The 18929-nt window shown below is 38.0% G+C and overlaps 2 protein-coding genes across 8 annotated transcripts in view; one reads left to right on the top strand and one right to left on the bottom strand.

The window, feature by feature from the left end:
• Window positions 1-2770, top strand: part of lmtk2 (lemur tyrosine kinase 2) — a 44086-nt gene extending 41316 nt beyond the window's left edge. The window contains exons 14-15 of one of the 2 annotated variants that reach the window (XR_003674628.1): window positions 1245-1892; window positions 2305-2770. Coding sequence is in view for 1 of the 2 variants with exons in the window: in XM_028455082.1 (XP_028310883.1) it covers window positions 1245-1273 (29 nt within the window). In the remaining variant the exon portion in view is untranslated. Of the gene's footprint in view, window positions 1-1244 lie in introns of both variants that reach the window. The other variant, XM_028455082.1, reaches the window with a different exon arrangement.
• Window positions 2771-8247: 5477 nt separating this feature from the next.
• Window positions 8248-18929, bottom strand: part of tecpr1b (tectonin beta-propeller repeat containing 1b) — a 34087-nt gene continuing 23405 nt past the window's right edge. For 5 of the 6 annotated variants that reach the window (XM_028454543.1, XM_028454542.1, XM_028454540.1 and 2 more), the window contains 14 exons: window positions 18604-18807; window positions 18376-18525; window positions 16795-16952; window positions 16569-16702; window positions 13840-13933; window positions 13677-13773; window positions 13523-13602; window positions 13385-13441; window positions 11734-11908; window positions 11520-11655; window positions 10778-10870; window positions 10599-10705; window positions 9826-9945; window positions 8248-8702 (listed from right to left, as the gene is read on the bottom strand). In XM_028454543.1, coding sequence (XP_028310344.1) covers window positions 8586-8702; window positions 9826-9945; window positions 10599-10705; window positions 10778-10870; window positions 11520-11655; window positions 11734-11908; window positions 13385-13441; window positions 13523-13602; window positions 13677-13773; window positions 13840-13933; window positions 16569-16702; window positions 16795-16952; window positions 18376-18525; window positions 18604-18807 — 1722 coding nt within the window. In that variant the 3' untranslated portion in view covers window positions 8248-8585. The remainder of the gene's footprint in view (window positions 8703-9825; window positions 9946-10598; window positions 10706-10777; window positions 10871-11519; window positions 11656-11733; window positions 11909-13384; window positions 13442-13522; window positions 13603-13676; window positions 13774-13839; window positions 13934-16568; window positions 16703-16794; window positions 16953-18375; window positions 18526-18603; window positions 18808-18929) is intronic. The other variant, XM_028454544.1, reaches the window with a different exon arrangement.

Raw genomic sequence — 18929 nt, 5'->3', positions numbered from 1 at the left:
CTTCTTCACATAAACTCATCTCCTCACTGCCCCACATCTGCATATCAGTCCAGTCTCCATTTCCGGACACCGCTCAGCGCTGGTCGGGTTGTCCGTCTGGGAGAGGAGGGCGGAGGCTGTTCCTCCAGCCGCGGCGCGGGCCCACCCCCGCCTCGCACTACAGCCTGACTACCCAGCCCTCAGAGCACCTATTACACCTGAACAAGACTAAGGCGGTGATTAAACAACTTTAAGCAGTTTGTTTCCTTATATTACAAACTGGCTGACTGCTCCTCAAGGAGGGGTTAAATGCAGAGAACACATTTCACGTTTGTAGCTTTACATATATGACAATAAACTATAATGTGTATATTCTATATTAAACCACAGTGTTTGTTTTACCTGTGAGGTAGTTTGAGAGGGAAGACCTCATATTCTTATATAGGGTAGGAGGAGCCACGATTGTCAGGAGGATGGGTTTCCGCATTGTGACATCAAGTAGTGAGAAAAATCCAACTTGCCCGTTTGGAGCTGAATTTTTACAAAATGTGCAGGAAACAGAACTTTTCAACTTTGACCCTCTGAATGAGGCTAAAGTCAGCTAATGCATGAATATAGTTTACTTAAATTTAAGATTGTGCTTTGTGAACAATGCAATCATAATATTCTTCATTCATATTTTACATTATATTAGCACTCAGTGATGGAAATTATAAACACTTTATTTAGTTGTTTAAGCTCATTTATTATCCCTCGCCACAAAGTAGAAGGGTGATATAGGTTTGAGCTCCGTCCTTACGTTCATCTGTACAAGTTAAAGGGGACAGCTTTTCTCAGAAACCGTTTAAGATAGGATAATCAAATTCGGTGTGTGGCTTCAGGGTATCAATACCTTGATGGAGTTTGAAAATGAGAAGCGTGCATTTTTTTTTTCCAAAGTTATTGCCCTTGTTCCGTTTTTTTAATTTGTTCGAGGCATTTTCAAAGGGGACAGCTTTTCTCAGAAAACCGTTTAAGATAGGATAATCAAATTTGGTGTGTGGCTTCAGGGTATCAATACCTTGATTAAGTTTGAAAACGAGAAACGTGCAATTATTTTTTCTGGAGTTATTGCCCTGGTTTCATTTACCAAAATCCATTTAAATTGGAAAAACATTCTTTCTGGTGTCAAACATTGTCATGCGAATGATTTAGATTAATCAAGATGAATTAATGACAAAGTCTCAAATTAATTTCTAATCCTTTGTCTTTTTTTCCTACCCCAGGAAGCAGTGAGGATGGGGAGAAAGACTAGAACCTGCCATCGATACTACTGAGAAATTACGCTGTACTTGCACTTTTTTTGAGACCGACAACACGGTTTGTGAAAAACAAACGGTTAAAGCTTCTCTCAGGACTCGGAGCTGCTCTCAGTGGACGTTTTACCACCTGAACAAACCAAGCCTGGGCAAATAAAGTAAAAGACGGATAATATCCAATCCTGGTCTGAGCCACATCACCTCTACAACTCCATCAGCATGTTGTCATTTTAGTTTGGTGGCGTTCCACAGGAAGGGAAAAAAACAGTCCCAATAATAAACGGGCGTAGCTTTCACACCTTTGCTTTAATTAAAGACTCATTGTGCGTTTTTGCTGGTGTTTGGCTGCTGCTTTGTGCACTGCACTGGGAACCATGTCACTACAGACTAACAGGATTAAGCTTTGGTTCTTGTCCAACTTTGGAGGTTGAATTAGTGGTAAAACCTCCATGTTGTGTGGCTATTTTAAAGGTTGCCTTGTGTTTGAGTTTAATCACTTTGTCTAAGTTGGAGAGAAATCAAGTCCTAACTCTTTTTTTTTGTTTTTGTTTTTTTACTCTGGAGGCCCCATTGATGCATTGCATGATGGGATAACTGACGACGCCTCCTGCAGAGGTGAAACACACACACACACACACACTTTATTCCTTTTTAACTACATCTTATTTCTCATAAGATGTAGTTTCGTGATGCGACTGCCATCCAGATTGACCCAATATCATGAATGTTGTTCAGGAAGTTGATTGGTTTCAAACAAATGTGCAATGACTTTAAATAGTGCTCGTTTCTCACCTCTAGAAAAAACTCACCGTGGCTTTTACGGCACCTGGAGGGTTATTGGCCTTCATTTGTCTGTTTTTTTTTTTTTTTTTTTATACATTATGTCACATATATTTAACCTAATTTGGCAGCCATGTGTGTTCTTTGTAGCTGTAATGCAGTTTTTATGGATGTATTTCTGTACTAAAGCCCTCATAAGGGTTGAAATGGAGGAAATTATTTGAACCTGTATGTTTTCCATCCCCAGCGTGCCCGTCCCTCCTGCTCCAATCAGACGCCATTGTATCTTTAGACGACGTTAAACCAGCAGCTTAAACTTGAACATCTATTTAAAGAGAATCTCATTTTATTTGACCACAGTGTACATTTGCTTAATCTTGCACATTTGACAAATGTAACTTAATGTTGAGCTGTACTGATGTATATAAAGTGTTAATGATCTCTGTAAATGGGAATTGATGTGATTTGAGGTTTGACTCCGTTACTTAAAGCTGAGCTGATTTAGAGAAACATATCATGGTCATCAGTTAAAAAGCAGTAAAACAAAGACACACACACACACACACAGTGGTGGTGAAATCCTTCTGTGTTCCATAAATCTGTAGATTTTAAAATGACTTTTACTGCATATTGATTATGGTTGGTGTAATTGAATGAAATGTTTATAATTATGCTGTTTAATATGAAATTAAATGCAAATGGACTTGTTGTAATTGATGGTGTTTCTGGATTTCTTTCCTACAGATCACATTTAGGATTACTTAATTAGACAAAAGTTTGTGGGAACGTAAACAATATGCAATGGAAGTTTACCTGGTTGATTGGAATGATTTTGGCCTATTTTGATGGAAAATATTAATTTTGGGCAAATCAAGATTAAAGTTGAAATTTTGAGAGTAAAATTGAAATATAATGTGAAGATTACAGTGGAAACTTTGAAGGTTTACTAATAAAGTCAAATCTACAGATGCTGACGAGGACCAATTGTTGTTTGCTAAATGATGGCACCTTTGGAGATATGTTGGCAATTCTTCGGTGAGGTGGAGGGATCTAGTGGGGTTAGGGCAGGGGTCTGCAACCTGTGGCTCATACGCTATTTTACAAAGGCTACCTATAGCTTTTTAAAAAAAACCTATTGAAATAAATAGTTGTTTTCTTACAGAGGTTATCAATTATTAATGACAAATAAAATCATGATTATAACAATGTGTTAACCTAAAATAAATCACATTGTGCAATGACTCCTGCAACATCTACAGACCATCAACTTTCCTGCACCTGTGACTAACCTTGAGTCTTAAATCCCTGGTAAGAAACTAAACCAACAAAAACACTATTGTGGAAGAAAATAGAGATTTTAATTGTGTGGGAACAGATTCATTTAACCACCAATGTGCTGGTTAAATATGCATGTTTTATAAGTGGCAAGAATTGAGTAATTAGCATGTATTGAAATTTTTGTATCAAATTTAAGTTACTTTTTGTAGCCTTTCAAATACATTAACTAAAAAAATCTTCTTAATATAACTTTGTGTTTATGTAAACTAAGATGCGTAATAATTTGAAAATGGAAAATACTGTTTTGTTGTCATTTCTTGTTTTTGAACTGTTTTTAAGTTGCCATTTACATGATCAATATAAATGAAATCAAACATTATTCTATATAATTTTAACTGTTTAGAATTTAGTTCACTGTATTGCCGATAAGGTGTTTTTTTTCAGCTCCTGTAGGACTTTAATCAAGGTGAGATGAGGTTAAATGGTTCCTTTGAGAGTAAAGGTTGCAGACCCCTGGGTTAGGGTAATGAGGAACAACACCTAATGACAGCCTTCATGGCACCTTATTCATGCTATTGGCGTCATGTCATAATAATGACAACCTTTGTGTATAAAACTTCAAATTAAGTGTTACCAAATAATGTAAATCCATTTGCTCGGGTGAAAATCACCTACCAATAGTGTTCTAAGGTTTAAAGCTGCAGTGTGTAGAATCCTCTCTTCTCTTACCGGTATATGTTGTGAACTCTCTTAGTGACTTTTTTCTCAATAGAAACTAGTGACAAATGTATGGACTTGATCTTGTGTTATTGGTGAGTTTTCTGGTGTTTTAGAGACTCTGACATGAATGCACGTATCATTCTGGAGTTACTGTCCTGAGCAGTGGCTGCCTGTCACTCAGAGCAGACTGACAACCATCACTCCACATCCAGACTGTAAAATGAATTCACTTGAATAAGCTTCTCTTAGGTTTACACGCGATTTATCCCGTCTGTTCTCACTCTCCCTCTGACACCAGTACGTGCAGCAGACCCTGCACAGTCACAAGGATGCAAAGTGGTCTGTTCCTCTTCAGTGTTTGTGACCTTAAACTGTTGCTTCTCTAACTTGGTCTGCCTTTTTCCGCTTGATTTGCTGTGTAATTGTTGTGTCTAACGCTGCAATGGAGACTTCTGCTGCTGGAACGTCTGTCATTGCACTTGGTCCGTGAACGTGCCTGACTTCAGTCGAGCAGCCGATAGCATTGCCCAAACTAAGGAATTGCCCACACCTGCCCATGAAATGTTCTTTGACTCAATTGTCCAGTTCCTTTTAGTCCCTTTTGAAGTAGGGTGGCACATGTTAAGGACTTGAATCTCCTAAACCCTTCAATCAATTTAAATGTGGATTCAAACAAAAGCCAAGAGTCTGCACTTTATGTCCATGTCTATTATATAACTATAATTGGAACATGTTTCATTAAACAGGTATAAAGAAAAGAAAAAACTTGTCAGTGTTCAAATATATGGATCTAACTGCACATGATTGGAATGATACGACGGAAGAGGATTAGGGCCAATTTTGATGGAGAAAACAATTTTTGGCAAATCTAGAATAAAGTAGAAAAGACAAGATTAAAGTCGAACATTCGAGAAGTCACAGGTCTACTAATAAAGTCAAATCTCTGAAAGCTGACGAGGGCACGATCTGATCTTGACCGTCTACAAAATACTGTGTATCGATGAATGCGTCAAACTATACTTTAAAGTTGGGTTTAATAACAAACAGATTCTTTATTTTTTAGCTCATAAACACAGTGTTGTAATATATTTAAGGTCTTTGAAGAAATATTCCCAAAACTTAATCTGTTCAGAAGGAAAAACCAGTGAAGTTATGAAGAGGTGGAGCATTCTGTCCATCTGTGGCTATTGATGAGCTACGGAAACAGATTAGGGTCAATTTGGATGGAGAGAGTTGTCATATGGTGAAATGGCCCTAGTCAGTTTCCGTAGATTTAATTTTTGTAGAGAACCTTTGACTTTATCATGATATTGTATTTTGAGTTGATTATATTTCAACTTTATTCTTGAAATTTTGACTTTATTTTCAGCTTTTCAAATTGTTGATAAAAAGAGGTCCTTTAAGGCTCATTACCATAAAAAGCTAAGAATTGCTTACCTAGATTACTTTTTTCTTTTTTCATTTTCAAAGTGAAACAATTTCACAAAAGACAGAAAATTACTGTCTTTTTATGGTGATCACAAGTCAAAACAGAATAGGGATTAAAGTTCCAAGAGGAGATTTTCCTGCTGCTAATGTGTGTTTTTACTCAGGAAATAATAAATAAGTTTATCTTTAAAACCTGCAAAAAGCCAAAGAAGTGTTTCATTGAGGACATTAAGTGGAAATAATAATCTATTTTAATGTTGTGCAAACAGTGCATTAGTGCCCCCGTCCCCTACCCCCCGCCCCATGGCCAACCCCCACCATCCCACGTGCTATACTGTAACTGTGTGTTATCTTAAGTGTGTTATCTTAACTGTGTTTTTTGTAGCTGAGAAGTTTTTCCTGGTTCTGTACTTTGTTCTCCTTTTGGGAAATCAGTTCATGATCTGCTTTTTCCCCCTTACCTCTCCTTATGTTGTTTTCCCTTTTTTTCATCTAAATACGGGGCGCCTCCAATGCCCTTGACGACCCACAGCTCTCGCGTTCTTGTCTCCCATGTTGTTTATGACTGTTTTTTCATGTTCCCTTTAGACGGGATGATACTGACATTTGCGTAAAGCACTCTATACTTACTTATTCTACTGATGATTATCTTTTTTTTGTGAGTTCTGCAGCTGAAGGTTTGGACTTCTACATTTTGTTCTTCTTTCTCTTCTCTTGCTCCTTTATTTACTTTTCAGCAGGTTTGACAAGTCAGTTTTAAACCTGTGGTCCTGGACTTAACATCATGCTGTTATATATAATGTAAATAATAACTCAAAGTCTGCTTGACATCTTTTGCAGAAGTTTATTTCACATTTTGATGCCCTTGTCAGAAGGAGAGCACCTCGGGGTGACACTCAGACCTGCTGCATTGTCAACAGTTGACATGAGCATATTCTTTATTGCAGGAGGCAGGGTTGGGGTCAATTACATTTTTTTAATTACATTTCCCTCTTCAATTATCCCTGTTCAATTACAACTCAATTATGATTACAGTGAGGTAAAATTAATGAGCCTGATATAAATAATCTAATTAAAGTTAACCTTCTTCTTGCATTAGCATCTTTAATGATAACTGGTCGGTTTTGACACGTCTTAAATCAGCTGTAAAATACACTATATATACAAACATTATCTATCATCTAACTCAGGGCCGGCCTTCCTGACAGGCAACACAGGCGTCCGCCAATTTTTTTAAAAATTTTTTTAATATTAGTTTAAAAAGGTATAATAAACGTGAAACACACCCTTTACAATCACTCTACATGTTTTCTCTTAATTGAATATTAATATTAAAAATCTCTAACTATACCTGCTAATCTTCTGCCCATATCTATATTAATTTTTTTGTAATTGTTGTTCTATATAATTCTATTGTGTGCATTAAGTAATTTCTGATCTAACTTGTTTCTCATCTCCTCGTTACCTTGTTATACTTCCTTATCCATGGAAATATTGCTATTAATGTCCTTGGTGTGGACGTATTTTCTGTCAGTATACCCCTAGATTTCAACTTTTCTTTTTTAAATGGTAAAACGATTCTCAAGAGAAGTGACAGGTAGTGGGAAAAATTGATCTGAAACATATTTTAATAATTGTAAACTAAAAATGTGTAAGCTATAAAACTGTAACATGGTTCCAAGGGTTTATATTTACATTATAAATGACCGTTTTTATAGAATTTTCATGCCAATTACAATTACAAAGTCAATTATCTCAACTCAATTACAATGAAATTATGATTAAAACAGCAACAGGTTTTTCCAATTACACTTACTGTTCTAATTACGTCACAATTGTAATTAGTTAACAATTACAAAATTACAATTATAATTGACCCCAACCCTGGCAGGAGGACACAGAGCTAATGTCTCAGCCTCTCAATAATGTGCCAGTATTTCTCATTTTTCTTTTTGTAACCTTGTTAATGTTTAGAAACAGTCTGTGGTAGAAGTTCAGTTAGAATTCAGTACGTTGCAAACACACAATGAGCCAAAAACAAATGGATTCACATTTAACAAATAAATAAATACATAAATAACTGAAAACACATGCAAATGTTGGACAGGCCAAGCCGACACCAAACAAAGTCTAGTTGAGTCTACAGTGGGACTGTTTGCTAACCAAAGCCTTTAGACCAGAGGTGGGCAACTTCCACACAGTGGGGGGCCACAAAAATGTGTTTTTGTTTGATCGAAGGGCCACATTATCAACATTCATGTCAGCATTTAGAATAATGACCATTCTGAGCGTTAACGCAGGAAACAACAAAGAGTTTTTATAGTTACGTTGTGTGCTTTTTGTGCATTGCTGTTGTCCTTTTGTGTATTTTTCCTGTAAAAAAATGTTTTTTTGGAATCATATTGTGTATTTGTGTTGTCATTTTGCGTTTTTTGAAGCAATGTTTGTATATTTCTGTTGTCGTTTTGCTTGTTTGTTAGTACTGTGGATTTGTGGAGAAAATTTTTGTCTACTTTGTGTATTATTTTGAGTCATTTTGTGTATTTTTGTTGTTTTTTGTTATTTGGCGTAATTTTGTGTATTTTTGTTGTTTTGTTAATTTTTGTGTGTTTTTGGAGTATTTTCTGTGTTTTTCTTACTGTATTGTCCTGCAATGTTGTAATTCTATGTTCTATCTGTACTTTTTAAATATATTCTTGCTTTTGTATTTTTCTGTCATTTTGTATATTTACTTCGGGGGCCACACAAAATCAGACTGAGGGCAGTATGTGGCCCCTGGGCCACCAGTTGCCTATATCTGCTTTGGCCCTTCATCAGAATCCCAATCCCAGCCTTTTTTTTTTACAGGACGTGATACAGAATAATAAAGTTTGATCAGCCAATGCCATGCACTCTTTCTATCATCAGCACCGAACACTGAGAATCCCAGAGAAACATTGATCCATGGTTACAGGTGTTCACTCACACCAATAACACAAAGCTGGACTCTCATTGGTTGGATTGTGCGTTCCCTTCACATGGAGGGAGAGGAGACGAAGGTGGATCCAGGCAAACACTGGCTTAGAGCTGAGGAAGAGGAGGAAGAGGAGGAGGAAGAGGAAGCTACACACACACAGCGTTTCCATTCACTTGTGCAGGAGGAGGAAGAGGAAGAGGAGGCTGAGGGCCACGTGGAGCCTCTGTTGAGTTTCCTCTCACACTGATGTGCTCCCATCCTCCCTGGAAACACATTTATTCATTTATTAGAACAGCGTACAAATCAGGGTTGGATTCAAATATAATTGTAATAGCGTAATTAAAAATTATGTACAATTATGGCGTAATTAGGGCCTGAGCAACAACGGTGCGTATCACCCTATTGTAATGCACCTCTTTATTATTATTATTATTATTATTATTACCAAAAAGTGATCACATTTTTTAGGCTAAACACATTAAAAAGCTCATGTAAATGTGAACGCATATTAGGACTGGCAAAAAATGTGATATTTTGGGGGAATTGAACATGTAAATGGCTAAATGACTCAATAGGGGGCTCATACAATTAGTTTCACGTACAGCTATGAAATTCTGACATCATCACTGTGGAGGTAGAACTGATGACATCATCACTGTAGAGGTAGAACTGAAACGGAATTTGTAAAGCATTTATTACCTTCGCCAACATACAGTGATGTCATCAGATAGAACATTAGAACACTGGTCCTACCTGCTAATCACTGCACACCGTAGCTACGTGTGTGCCAGAGCCAATCACTGGGGAGCCCACCTCCACGCCCCACCCATTTTGAAACATACAGTGATGATGTCATCAGTTAGAAATACAAATATAGATTTGGACCTACTGCAGGGGTTTTTAGCCTTGGGAATAAAACGGGGTCACCCGAAATGTCTAGTAACTAGTAATATTAAAATAAATAATATTTTTTTAATTTAAATAAATTTTGTTTTTATTTATCTCTTTTGCACATTTTGAAAAACACACACACATCACAGAAATAGAAAGAAAGCTCAAAGATTAAATAATTGTTCTTTTTCAAATTTACTCTCTACACACAATCTCAAATAAATGTATTTCTATACTTTCCCTTTATTAAAATATTTTTACTACTCTGTATTTGTAACAAAACTATAACAAATATTATTTAAAAAAAATAAATATTTTAAGCAAAAAAAAAACATCTGGGGTCGCCAGAAAATGGGGTCACGACCCGAAAAAGGTTGGAGCCACTGACCTACTGTATCTTTAATAAAATATGGTGCAGTGTAACAATGTAATAAAAACCCTTATAACTGAATTAATGTGTGCATATTAAGGTGCAGATACCAGTGCTGAACTCACCCCAATACCGTAGTCCCAGGCCTGGCCCTTGGGCTGCATCGGCCCCACACCTAGCCTATGGCAGACGGCACCAGGGGTCTCACCTGAGAACCCGGGGACCGTGTCTGCTATGACCCACACCTGAGGAGACCAGAAACACATTTATTAACATGTTCTGAGACTCACACACTGGTTTTAACTAGGGCTGGACGATTTTGCCTAAAAAAAAAAATCTCCAATTTTAAAAAAGAAAATTCAAGTTTCGATTTGATTTTCAAATATTTTTTTTAATGCACTTAAAAATGACTGTTATATTGTCAAAAGTGCAACTTTACTGCTGTGATTGTCCTCAAGAGTTAAAATACATAGAACAATCCCAAATTAAAAAGTAAATGAGGCTCCGTCATTCAACAATTACAAGTTTTAACCCAGGTTTAAGCCAAAGAGCAACAGCTACTTCACAGTACCTTAACTTTTCTGATTAAGAAATCAGATAACTACATATTTTATAACATATAACATTACAATAAAAAAATAATAAACTCTTCCCTTAGCATCGCAACATAGTGTAAATAAAAAAATTGAACATGCCTGTGGCACACTTATAGCCTACTCATAGGGTAACCACATGCAAACAAAGAGGGGGCGGGCTCACATTGGAACGCAAAAAAGTCTGACAAAACTGTGGTGAGAAAAAAAATTAACTCAAATTTGCAAAATAAAAATTGTTTTCATCTACAAATTTGATAAATCGATTAAATCACTTTTTTTGCCCGGCCCTAGTGTTAACTCACCTGGTCCAGAGGTCCCACAGAAACCTTAGTAACGTTGTTAGAGATCAGTTCCCAGGCAGAGCCCTGAGGGTAGCTAGGAGTCAGGCCCTGTCGGTACCACAGGTTACCTGGATGACAACAAAATAACACTTCAATTCTGTTATTTCCCAGAAAGCATCTGAAGTTTTACTTTGACTCACCGTTCTCATCCACAGCAAAGACCGAGGTTCTACCAACTGACAGCTGCCTCAGCGTTTGTCTCAGTGGAGATGGAATGTGGTACCAACATTCCCCTGGAAGGAGAAATAACGTATGTAAAAACTGTATATACTGTAACAGCAAAAACCATCCAAATTCAATCACGTTATGAAGCTGTTTATTTTTTTTTGCCTTAAAAACACACAAAAAAATTTGAATAAAATAAAAAAAAATACAATAAAATGAAATAAAATAGATTAAATTAAATTGAATTCAAATAAATGAATATTCATCTTGCAATAATTGTTCTTTGTCATTGTATTATTTTAATAATGTTGTGAAGCAGTTTATTTTTCCCTTAAAACATAAACTAAAATTAAAAAAAAAAAAATATATATATATATATATATATACTGTATATAATGAAATGAAAAGAAATAAAATAGATTAAATAAAATTAATATGCATCTTCAACTGTTGTTTGTCATTGCATTTTTTGTGAAGCAGTTTATTTGCCTTAAAAACTTAAGTTAAAATAATATAAAACGAAATGAAATGAAATAAAATACAATAAAATAGAATAGAATCAAGTGAAATAAAAAAATAACAATAAATTCATTAAATTAAATTAAAATAAATCAAATTGATATTCCTCTTGTAATGCCTGTTGCAATCTATTTTTTGCCTTAAATCTAAATATTAATGTATTGAAAACTGAATAAAGGATTTACAGCATAGACTGACCAGCAGGGTTTTGTGCTGACACTGATCCTCTATAAAACACAGCTCCATCTTTAGCGATGGCCCACACCTGGTTGGCTCCACCGATGGAGATGGATTTAAAAGGCTGATCGGTTCCAACGTGGAGCCACGAGCTTCCCTGTGAGGTAGAACACACTGTGTTTACACTTCATTACCATCAGTGAGGTCATGTGATGATGGTTCTGCATGGTCTCACTGCAGGGCTCTGGGGGCTGACGCCCAGACGACACAACACATCTCCTTTGTCACTCAGGGCCCAAACAGGAACCTGGTCCATTTCACTCTGGGCCAAGCACGGCATCAGAGAGACGTCACTCAGACGAATGGGAGGGACCTGTTGCCATGGACCCCTCAGTGTGACCCTACAACTCCTGTAAAAAAGTTGGATTAATGTAATGATGCTGAGGAAACATACGCAGAGTTTGCAAGGGGGGCATTGCCCCCCGAGTGGTCAAAAATACAATTCTTAATTTTATGCACATAATACACAAATAGTGCCATGAAACACAGTGACTGTACAAAATATATATGAATTCTTTTGTTGTTCTTTTAAAAATACAGGTCATATGACTTAGTTCTTCTTCTGTTGCGCAATTCTTCTTCACAATGTAAATGGTGAAGCAATACTGCGCCCAGCAGTTCATTTTTGGTACCGCAGCAAAAAATGAAGCAGAAAGCTGCCGCTAGGCTGACTTTGTCATGATTTTACAACATTAATCTAAAAATGAGGATTATTAATGACACGGTCAGCCTCACAGACATAAAAAAAAATATGAATAAATCAAGGCAGAGCTGCTTTTTTCATGTAAATAGGACCTTACATTTTTTTACAGCAGTTTTACTGTGTTTTGGACTAAATGCTGGATTCATTGGATTTTTGAATGTTTTAGGATGATATTTGGAATATATGGATTCAGTAAGACATGGCATTGCTTTAAAGGTGAGCAATGCTGGCTTGTTTACATCTTCAATTTTTTTTGAAGTTTGACAAAATAATTGACTGTTTGCTGTGATGGTTGTGTCTTAGAATGGTTTATATGGTTAAAAACTGAATAATTTAAGCTTTCAAACAGTATATGATACTTAATCTGAAAACCGGGACAGTAATTTAACCAAATAAGACAATAGATTTTCAAAAGAAACTATTTGCATATTCTTTTATTTATTTTATCAGTAAAAATAAGCAACATCTAACATAAAATATTTATTTAATAATAATAAAAACAACTTGTTTTTCTTTTTGGTATGTTGAAGGAGAAAGCGTGTGAACCAGTAATATTGTCAATGTCATCGACCAATCAGCATTTTGAGCTTTTTAATTGGTTTATATTGCAGGCGCTACTATGGCAACTGTTGTGAATGACAGCTCACAGTGCACAGAGATCACGTTTTTAAGCAAAATGTCAGCGGCAACAAACCAGATGTCCATTTAAATGGTACAAACAGGACTCAGCTTGTGAAAAACCAGGACAAATCAATGGTTTGGGGAAATCGACGGGACACGGGACGTAACTCTAATAAACCGGGAGTGTCACGGGTAAATCTAGATGTCTGGTCACTGTAATTTGTCCCTTAAGAGCGTGAATAAGTGAGAACATGCATTTTGACCTGTATTTGAGACAGTGGACAAAATGAAGTGTTGATGTAAATTTTTTGTAGTCAACATTATCATTTATGTCACTCATTTTTGCATTACTGTATATGTTACGCACATTGTGGTTGGCACGAATCTCGAGGCGGCCTGTATATTTCATTCTATTTTTTCTTGTGCCCCTCCCTGTCAAAAATCTTAAACTCCAGCTATGTGTGGAAACTGTTGTCAAACGTTGAAATGTGAGCGTCTTTACCTCGTCCATCTTCTTCGACGAACAAAGTCTTTCATAGTTTTGTGTCCATGAAATGTCCTGCAGGGACAAAATGAGAAATCAGCAAAATCTTGGCTGTTTTTGTGCGTGGATTTCAGTAGAAGGTTAGTCGTCCCATACGTTGGGAAGTCTGCAGCATACTGCCAGCCTTCATTGTCTGCTCCTCCAGGGACGCTGAAATCCACGGCCCACTCAGACACCTGGGACACACGTTGATGGTTAAGACGGTCAGTGAAAGGATGAAGGAGGGGGAAGAGGAGCATTCATCACCTACCCAGGTCCACTGTGGAGAGGGTGGGTGTGTGCTGCCTTTAGTGCACTCTTTAAAGCCACTCTCATCGCTCCACATGGGCCGGTCTGTGGGGAGGCCCCTGGAGGGGTCACCATGGAGGTTTCAGACACTTTTAAACAAGCTACCATCATAACATCAGACTTACTTGTCAGTGTATCCGGTCATAGGGTTCCACCTTTGGTTCTCATACACATGAACACTCCTGACATCTGTCTGCTGCTGCATAGGGAAGGCATTTCCTGCAGGAAACACACACCAATACTACTTAAAGTCATCCCTATATACAGTAGATAGATCTCTACACCAGGGGTGTCAAACTCAGTTTAGTTCAGGGGCCAAATACAGTACGGAGTAGATTGATATCAAGTGGGCCACAGATTTTATTTGGGAAAATGAGTAATTTCAACATTATTTTGCCCTAGTTTGCACTTCTACGTATACACAAAATACTAAATATGTAAAAAAGCGACAATAACCAGGCAATAAGTGACATAAATCAGTCTCAACAGGATCTTTACTTTAAATTTCCTAAATTTTGTGACCAATTTCTATTTGATTAGGGAAATATTATGGATTTTGTAATAATTTTTAGTTAAACATTAAAAATGACTGCAATCATGCAATATAAGCACCAGGGGTGTTCAGTTTCATTACACAATGATTCATTTTTTCTCTGTAATTTTTATTTTCTCCTGCAGGCCAAATTGGATGTTCCAAAGGGCCGGATTTGGCCCCCAGGCCATGAGTTTGACACAAGTGCTCTACACAGATACAGAGGTGTAAAGAGTGCTGATATATTTTACTCAAGTAGAAGTACTGTTACTTTAAATTGTACTCAGGTACAAGTAAGTCAGACATAAAATACTCAAGTACAAGTAAAAAGTAGCTCAAATTAAATAGTACTCAAAGTAAAAGTTACTAGTAACTTTCACCCCATGTTTATTTTTAGTAATAAATCTTGCCACAGTTCCCTTACATACAGTAAACATCTCATGTATAAAATTCAAAGGAAGAGACCAAATCTTTCACAATTAGAACTTAATTTATTTTCCACAAATCTGTATAAAATAAAAGGTTTGTCAAAATGTACAATTCCTTTTTAAATAACACCAATTAATTAATTTCAATATTAAAATAAAATATCAGGCACTGAGTATAGATACATTTATGAAGTCTAAAACAGTGCCAAATGTGCCATGCATGTGGGTAACAACATAATAGGTAGAAACACCAACATGAACCCAAGAAAGTGGCTGGGCATTGAACAGAGATAGCACATGGATTATGTTCAATGTGCCTTCAAAAACTGCTGATCTAATCATTTACTCCAGCTGGGTATAGAAATGTAATGAATTACTTTAGTCAATTTACTTGTACTTAAGAACATTCTAAAATAAGTAATCAATAAATATACTCAAGGGATTCAAGGTAGAAAATGGAAGGGTTTGGAAGAGTTGATTATTGTAAAGTGAGAGTGAGATGTGAAGTTGTAGTTGTGCTTATTGTGTTGTGTAATCAAGCCAGTCTGGTGATGGGCGTGAGGCGTAGCTATAATGGTGGTGGGTGTGGACAGAGGGAAGGAGTGAGTGGTTATACCTAAAACAGGTATTTAAGATCAACGTGTCTAAAGTTAAGCCCAGTATGAGTTTTATCATACAGTCCAAGGCGTACCAGTGCATCGTAGACCAGTGTATGTGCAAGAACTGCCACTGCAAACCCAAGCGCTGCCCCGGACCCAAAAAATCAGCCAGGCTAGCAGAAAGAGCGGGGCCAGGGAGCCCAGACAACCCCCCCACGGCCGAGCAGCCCTCCAGACGCCCCTAAGACCCCAAGCCGAGAGGCAGCCATCGCCCACACACACACACACACACCCGAGAAAGCATCAAGGAGCCGAGGACCCAGCGCACCCCGCCACCGACCCCAACCCACAACCCCTCCACCAACAAGTATAGACCCATTTCAATGTGGACGAATATGAGACACCATGTTGTTTACATATGTGAAAAATGGCAATGAATGAACCGCTGTTAAAGCTCGTAACCAGTTGGTAGAATGTAGAAAGTTTGTCATCTGAATGATTGTGAAACCCTTGTAGCATTCCTGAAAACAAGTGGTTATCTGATGTGTGCTCCTGGTCTGATGTTCAATGGCCAAATATTTATACATATCTAATAGAAAAACCCAGTGTATAAACAAATAAAAGCATGAAGTCTCTAGATGTTTAGAAGTATTATGAACGGGGTAGAAGGGCTGCTGTACTGCTGTTAATGAAGGTTTCCGTGTATTTCTGCGTATTCTGATCAGTTTCCATCTCTACATGAAGTCTCCTCCTCACTGTCCCACGTCTGCTTATCAGTCCATTTACAGCTTTTGATGGTCACTTTTTACTGGATCCAGACTGAGATAGCGCTCTGTCCGCTCCCATACACCATTACCTCAGTTACGTGGTTATTTGGCAACTTTATACTGTTTATTTCTATCGTAAACTGGCTGATTTTTACTTTATCCAAAATGTTTCAGCGCTCTCTCTCTCTTCGTGTGTGTGTGTGTGTGTGTGTGTGTGTGTTTGTGCGTGCGTGTCACGTACGTCAGCTGTCAGCCTCTGTTTGATAGCGCGCAACCACAAGTATCGCTTCTGAAAATGGTGCCCACCAGCCGATATGTTGTAATATTGAAGTCCTGATTGTTGGTACTCCTATTTGTGCAATGAACAATGCAACACGATGGCATTGAGTGTTTCAATCACGTGCCGATGCTAGAGTTTTCCGGTTGTTTTCCACTGAGCCTGCGCACGCATGCACCTAATAATTTAGTATGCATACGTCTCATGGAATGGGTCTATAAGAAGCTGTTTAGCTGCTTGGACATGTTTACCCATGCTGCCTTGCTGCTGCTCTCCATGTGTCGCACTGTAGACCCAGGCAGTGGCGTCCCACCCGATCCCCCACACCAGCCCCAGACTGTTGGACTCCACACATCGCAGGTGGCCTGGGATCTGCCGCCAGAACCTGTAGCAGCACAAAGCAGACAGTGCTACATGTTAGCATGTTAGCAGAGTTACAACTTATGGATGTATGGAAATAAACAACTGTAGCCTCACATGTGGTCACAGGGCACGGTGTGGGAAGAAGCTTCCAGAACAAAGGAAGGCTCATGGACCATGATGTCTCCCTTTGAGGTGGTGGACCACAGAGCTTGTCTGGATGGAGGACCTTTGATCCCTCTGCATTCACAGCAGCACTCAGACAACAGGCACAACTAGGGACACAAGACGCACCAGAACCACCAGCGAATGGGTTGGGGTCATTTACATGTTTCAATTACAATTACATCTTCAATTATCCATGTTCAATTACAACTCAATTTTGATTACATTGAACGGCATTTTTTAACAATTCCAATTTAAATTAAAATGATTATTTTCCTCTGAAAGTCAATTATAATTACATTCTCAATTACTAAATTTCATTTACAATTAATCAGAATTACTGAGCCTTTAATACAAAAGGGCAATAAAATGCAACGTTCCTCTTGTGTTAGCTTTCTGTTAGCATCTCTTATGACAGTTTGAACCATGTCTTAAAGGTGCAGTAGGTAACTCATAAAAGTGTTTTTTGTCAGATGTTCTAAAACTGTCATTATGTAAGGACAGCATTACATGAAACTAGTAATCTATAAAAAAAACAGAAACAGGTTCATTAAGTCGCGCCTACTGCTCCTATTGCCAGAATCCACCACAACCGGGCCAAAAGAATCAATCAGAGCCAGAATTGTGTTTGATGGACTCGCTGACAGCTGTCAATCACAGCTCCCGCCCCCTTCCTCCTCAGGGAGCTCATGCTCACGACTGCCGCTACCTCCGTTAGCATCAACAGCTTACACGGAAAACATCGGAATGGCTTTTCAGAGGTGAAGGGAACTCTGTCATCTGGAAGGACTCAAAACTGACACAGAGTTGGCGACTCTTTTCTGCTTGACAGGTAATTACCCCAGCTTGATTTAAATTATGTTTGATTTGTTATTGTTACACTAGTACTCCATAGCGCGTTATATTACTGTGATGTTGCAGTCGGGCTAACTTGTTTACGATACTAATGTTACTGGTTGGTGTTGTTTTATTAGAAAGTAGCAGACGCCAAACTTCTCTGGGGGAGGGACTTTGGAGGCAGGGCAGGAAAGTAGTGGAGAGGGAGGGGGAGGGATCTGAAAAATGGCCTTCAAATTTAATGCTAAATCCAAGTTACCGACTGCACCTTTATATCAGCTGTAAAGTACACTAAACCAACACTAATTTGTTGGTTGCCTTGTTAGGCTTCCTAATCAATGATAATATTGATTTTAATATTTATGGTGTAGGTCAGATTACACCTAGATTTTTTAGTTTTTTAGAAATGATAAAATGATCCTGAATAGAAGTGACAGCTAGTGATAAAAGTTGATATAAACATATTTTAATAATTGTTAAGTACGTATGTGTAAGACAAAGAACTGTAACATGGTTCCACAGGTTTGCATTTAATTAAATTGTAATAAACTAATTTCCATGAAATTCCATAGAAGTACAATAAGTAAAATAATTACGCCATAATTGTAATTAATTATCAATTACACAATTACAATTATTAATGATCCCAACCACGGTTTTTAGAACCCGTGGATGTATCGATAGAAAGCCCCTCACCCAGTCCTCCATGTCCTTCTCTGATGGTGCAGCCAGCACCAAGGGCCACCTCCTCCTGGTCCTCTCTGCTGTGTACACAGCAAACGCATAGTGGCAGTCCCTGAGCACCGGAACCAAGCCCGTCACCTCATTAATGAACATATGAAGGTACTGAAACCACAGAAGAAGAAACGTGTTACCTAGCTGTGAGCAAAGTTTTCCATTTATCAGCTATGGATGAAAACTGACCCTTTTCTCATCATACTGAGTGTAGTAGACGAAGAAAATGCTGTCCTTCCTGCCATCAGGCCTGGTGGACTGTTCCAGGGCGACGCCCACATCCACCCAGCGGTGTGGTTTCCAGTCCCTCCACCAGCGCAATGGACCTTTACGCACCCACACCGACTGGTGAAGGACACACATGCATGGAATAATTGAGAAAGTAGGCTGAACCTGTAATTACCATGGAGTTACAGAGGGGCAAAAAAGGATTTGGTTATCAAAAGATGAGAGAGGTCTGTAATTTTCATCATAGGTTCACTTCAACTGTGAAAAAACCCAGGAAATCACATGGT

The sequence above is a fragment of the Gouania willdenowi genome, chromosome 8, assembly GCF_900634775.1.
Source record: "Gouania willdenowi chromosome 8, fGouWil2.1, whole genome shotgun sequence".
Lineage (NCBI taxonomy): Eukaryota > Metazoa > Chordata > Actinopteri > Blenniiformes > Gobiesocidae > Gouania > Gouania willdenowi.
Note: the sequence above shows the minus strand (reverse complement) of the source record. Positions and strands in the feature narration are given on the sequence as shown.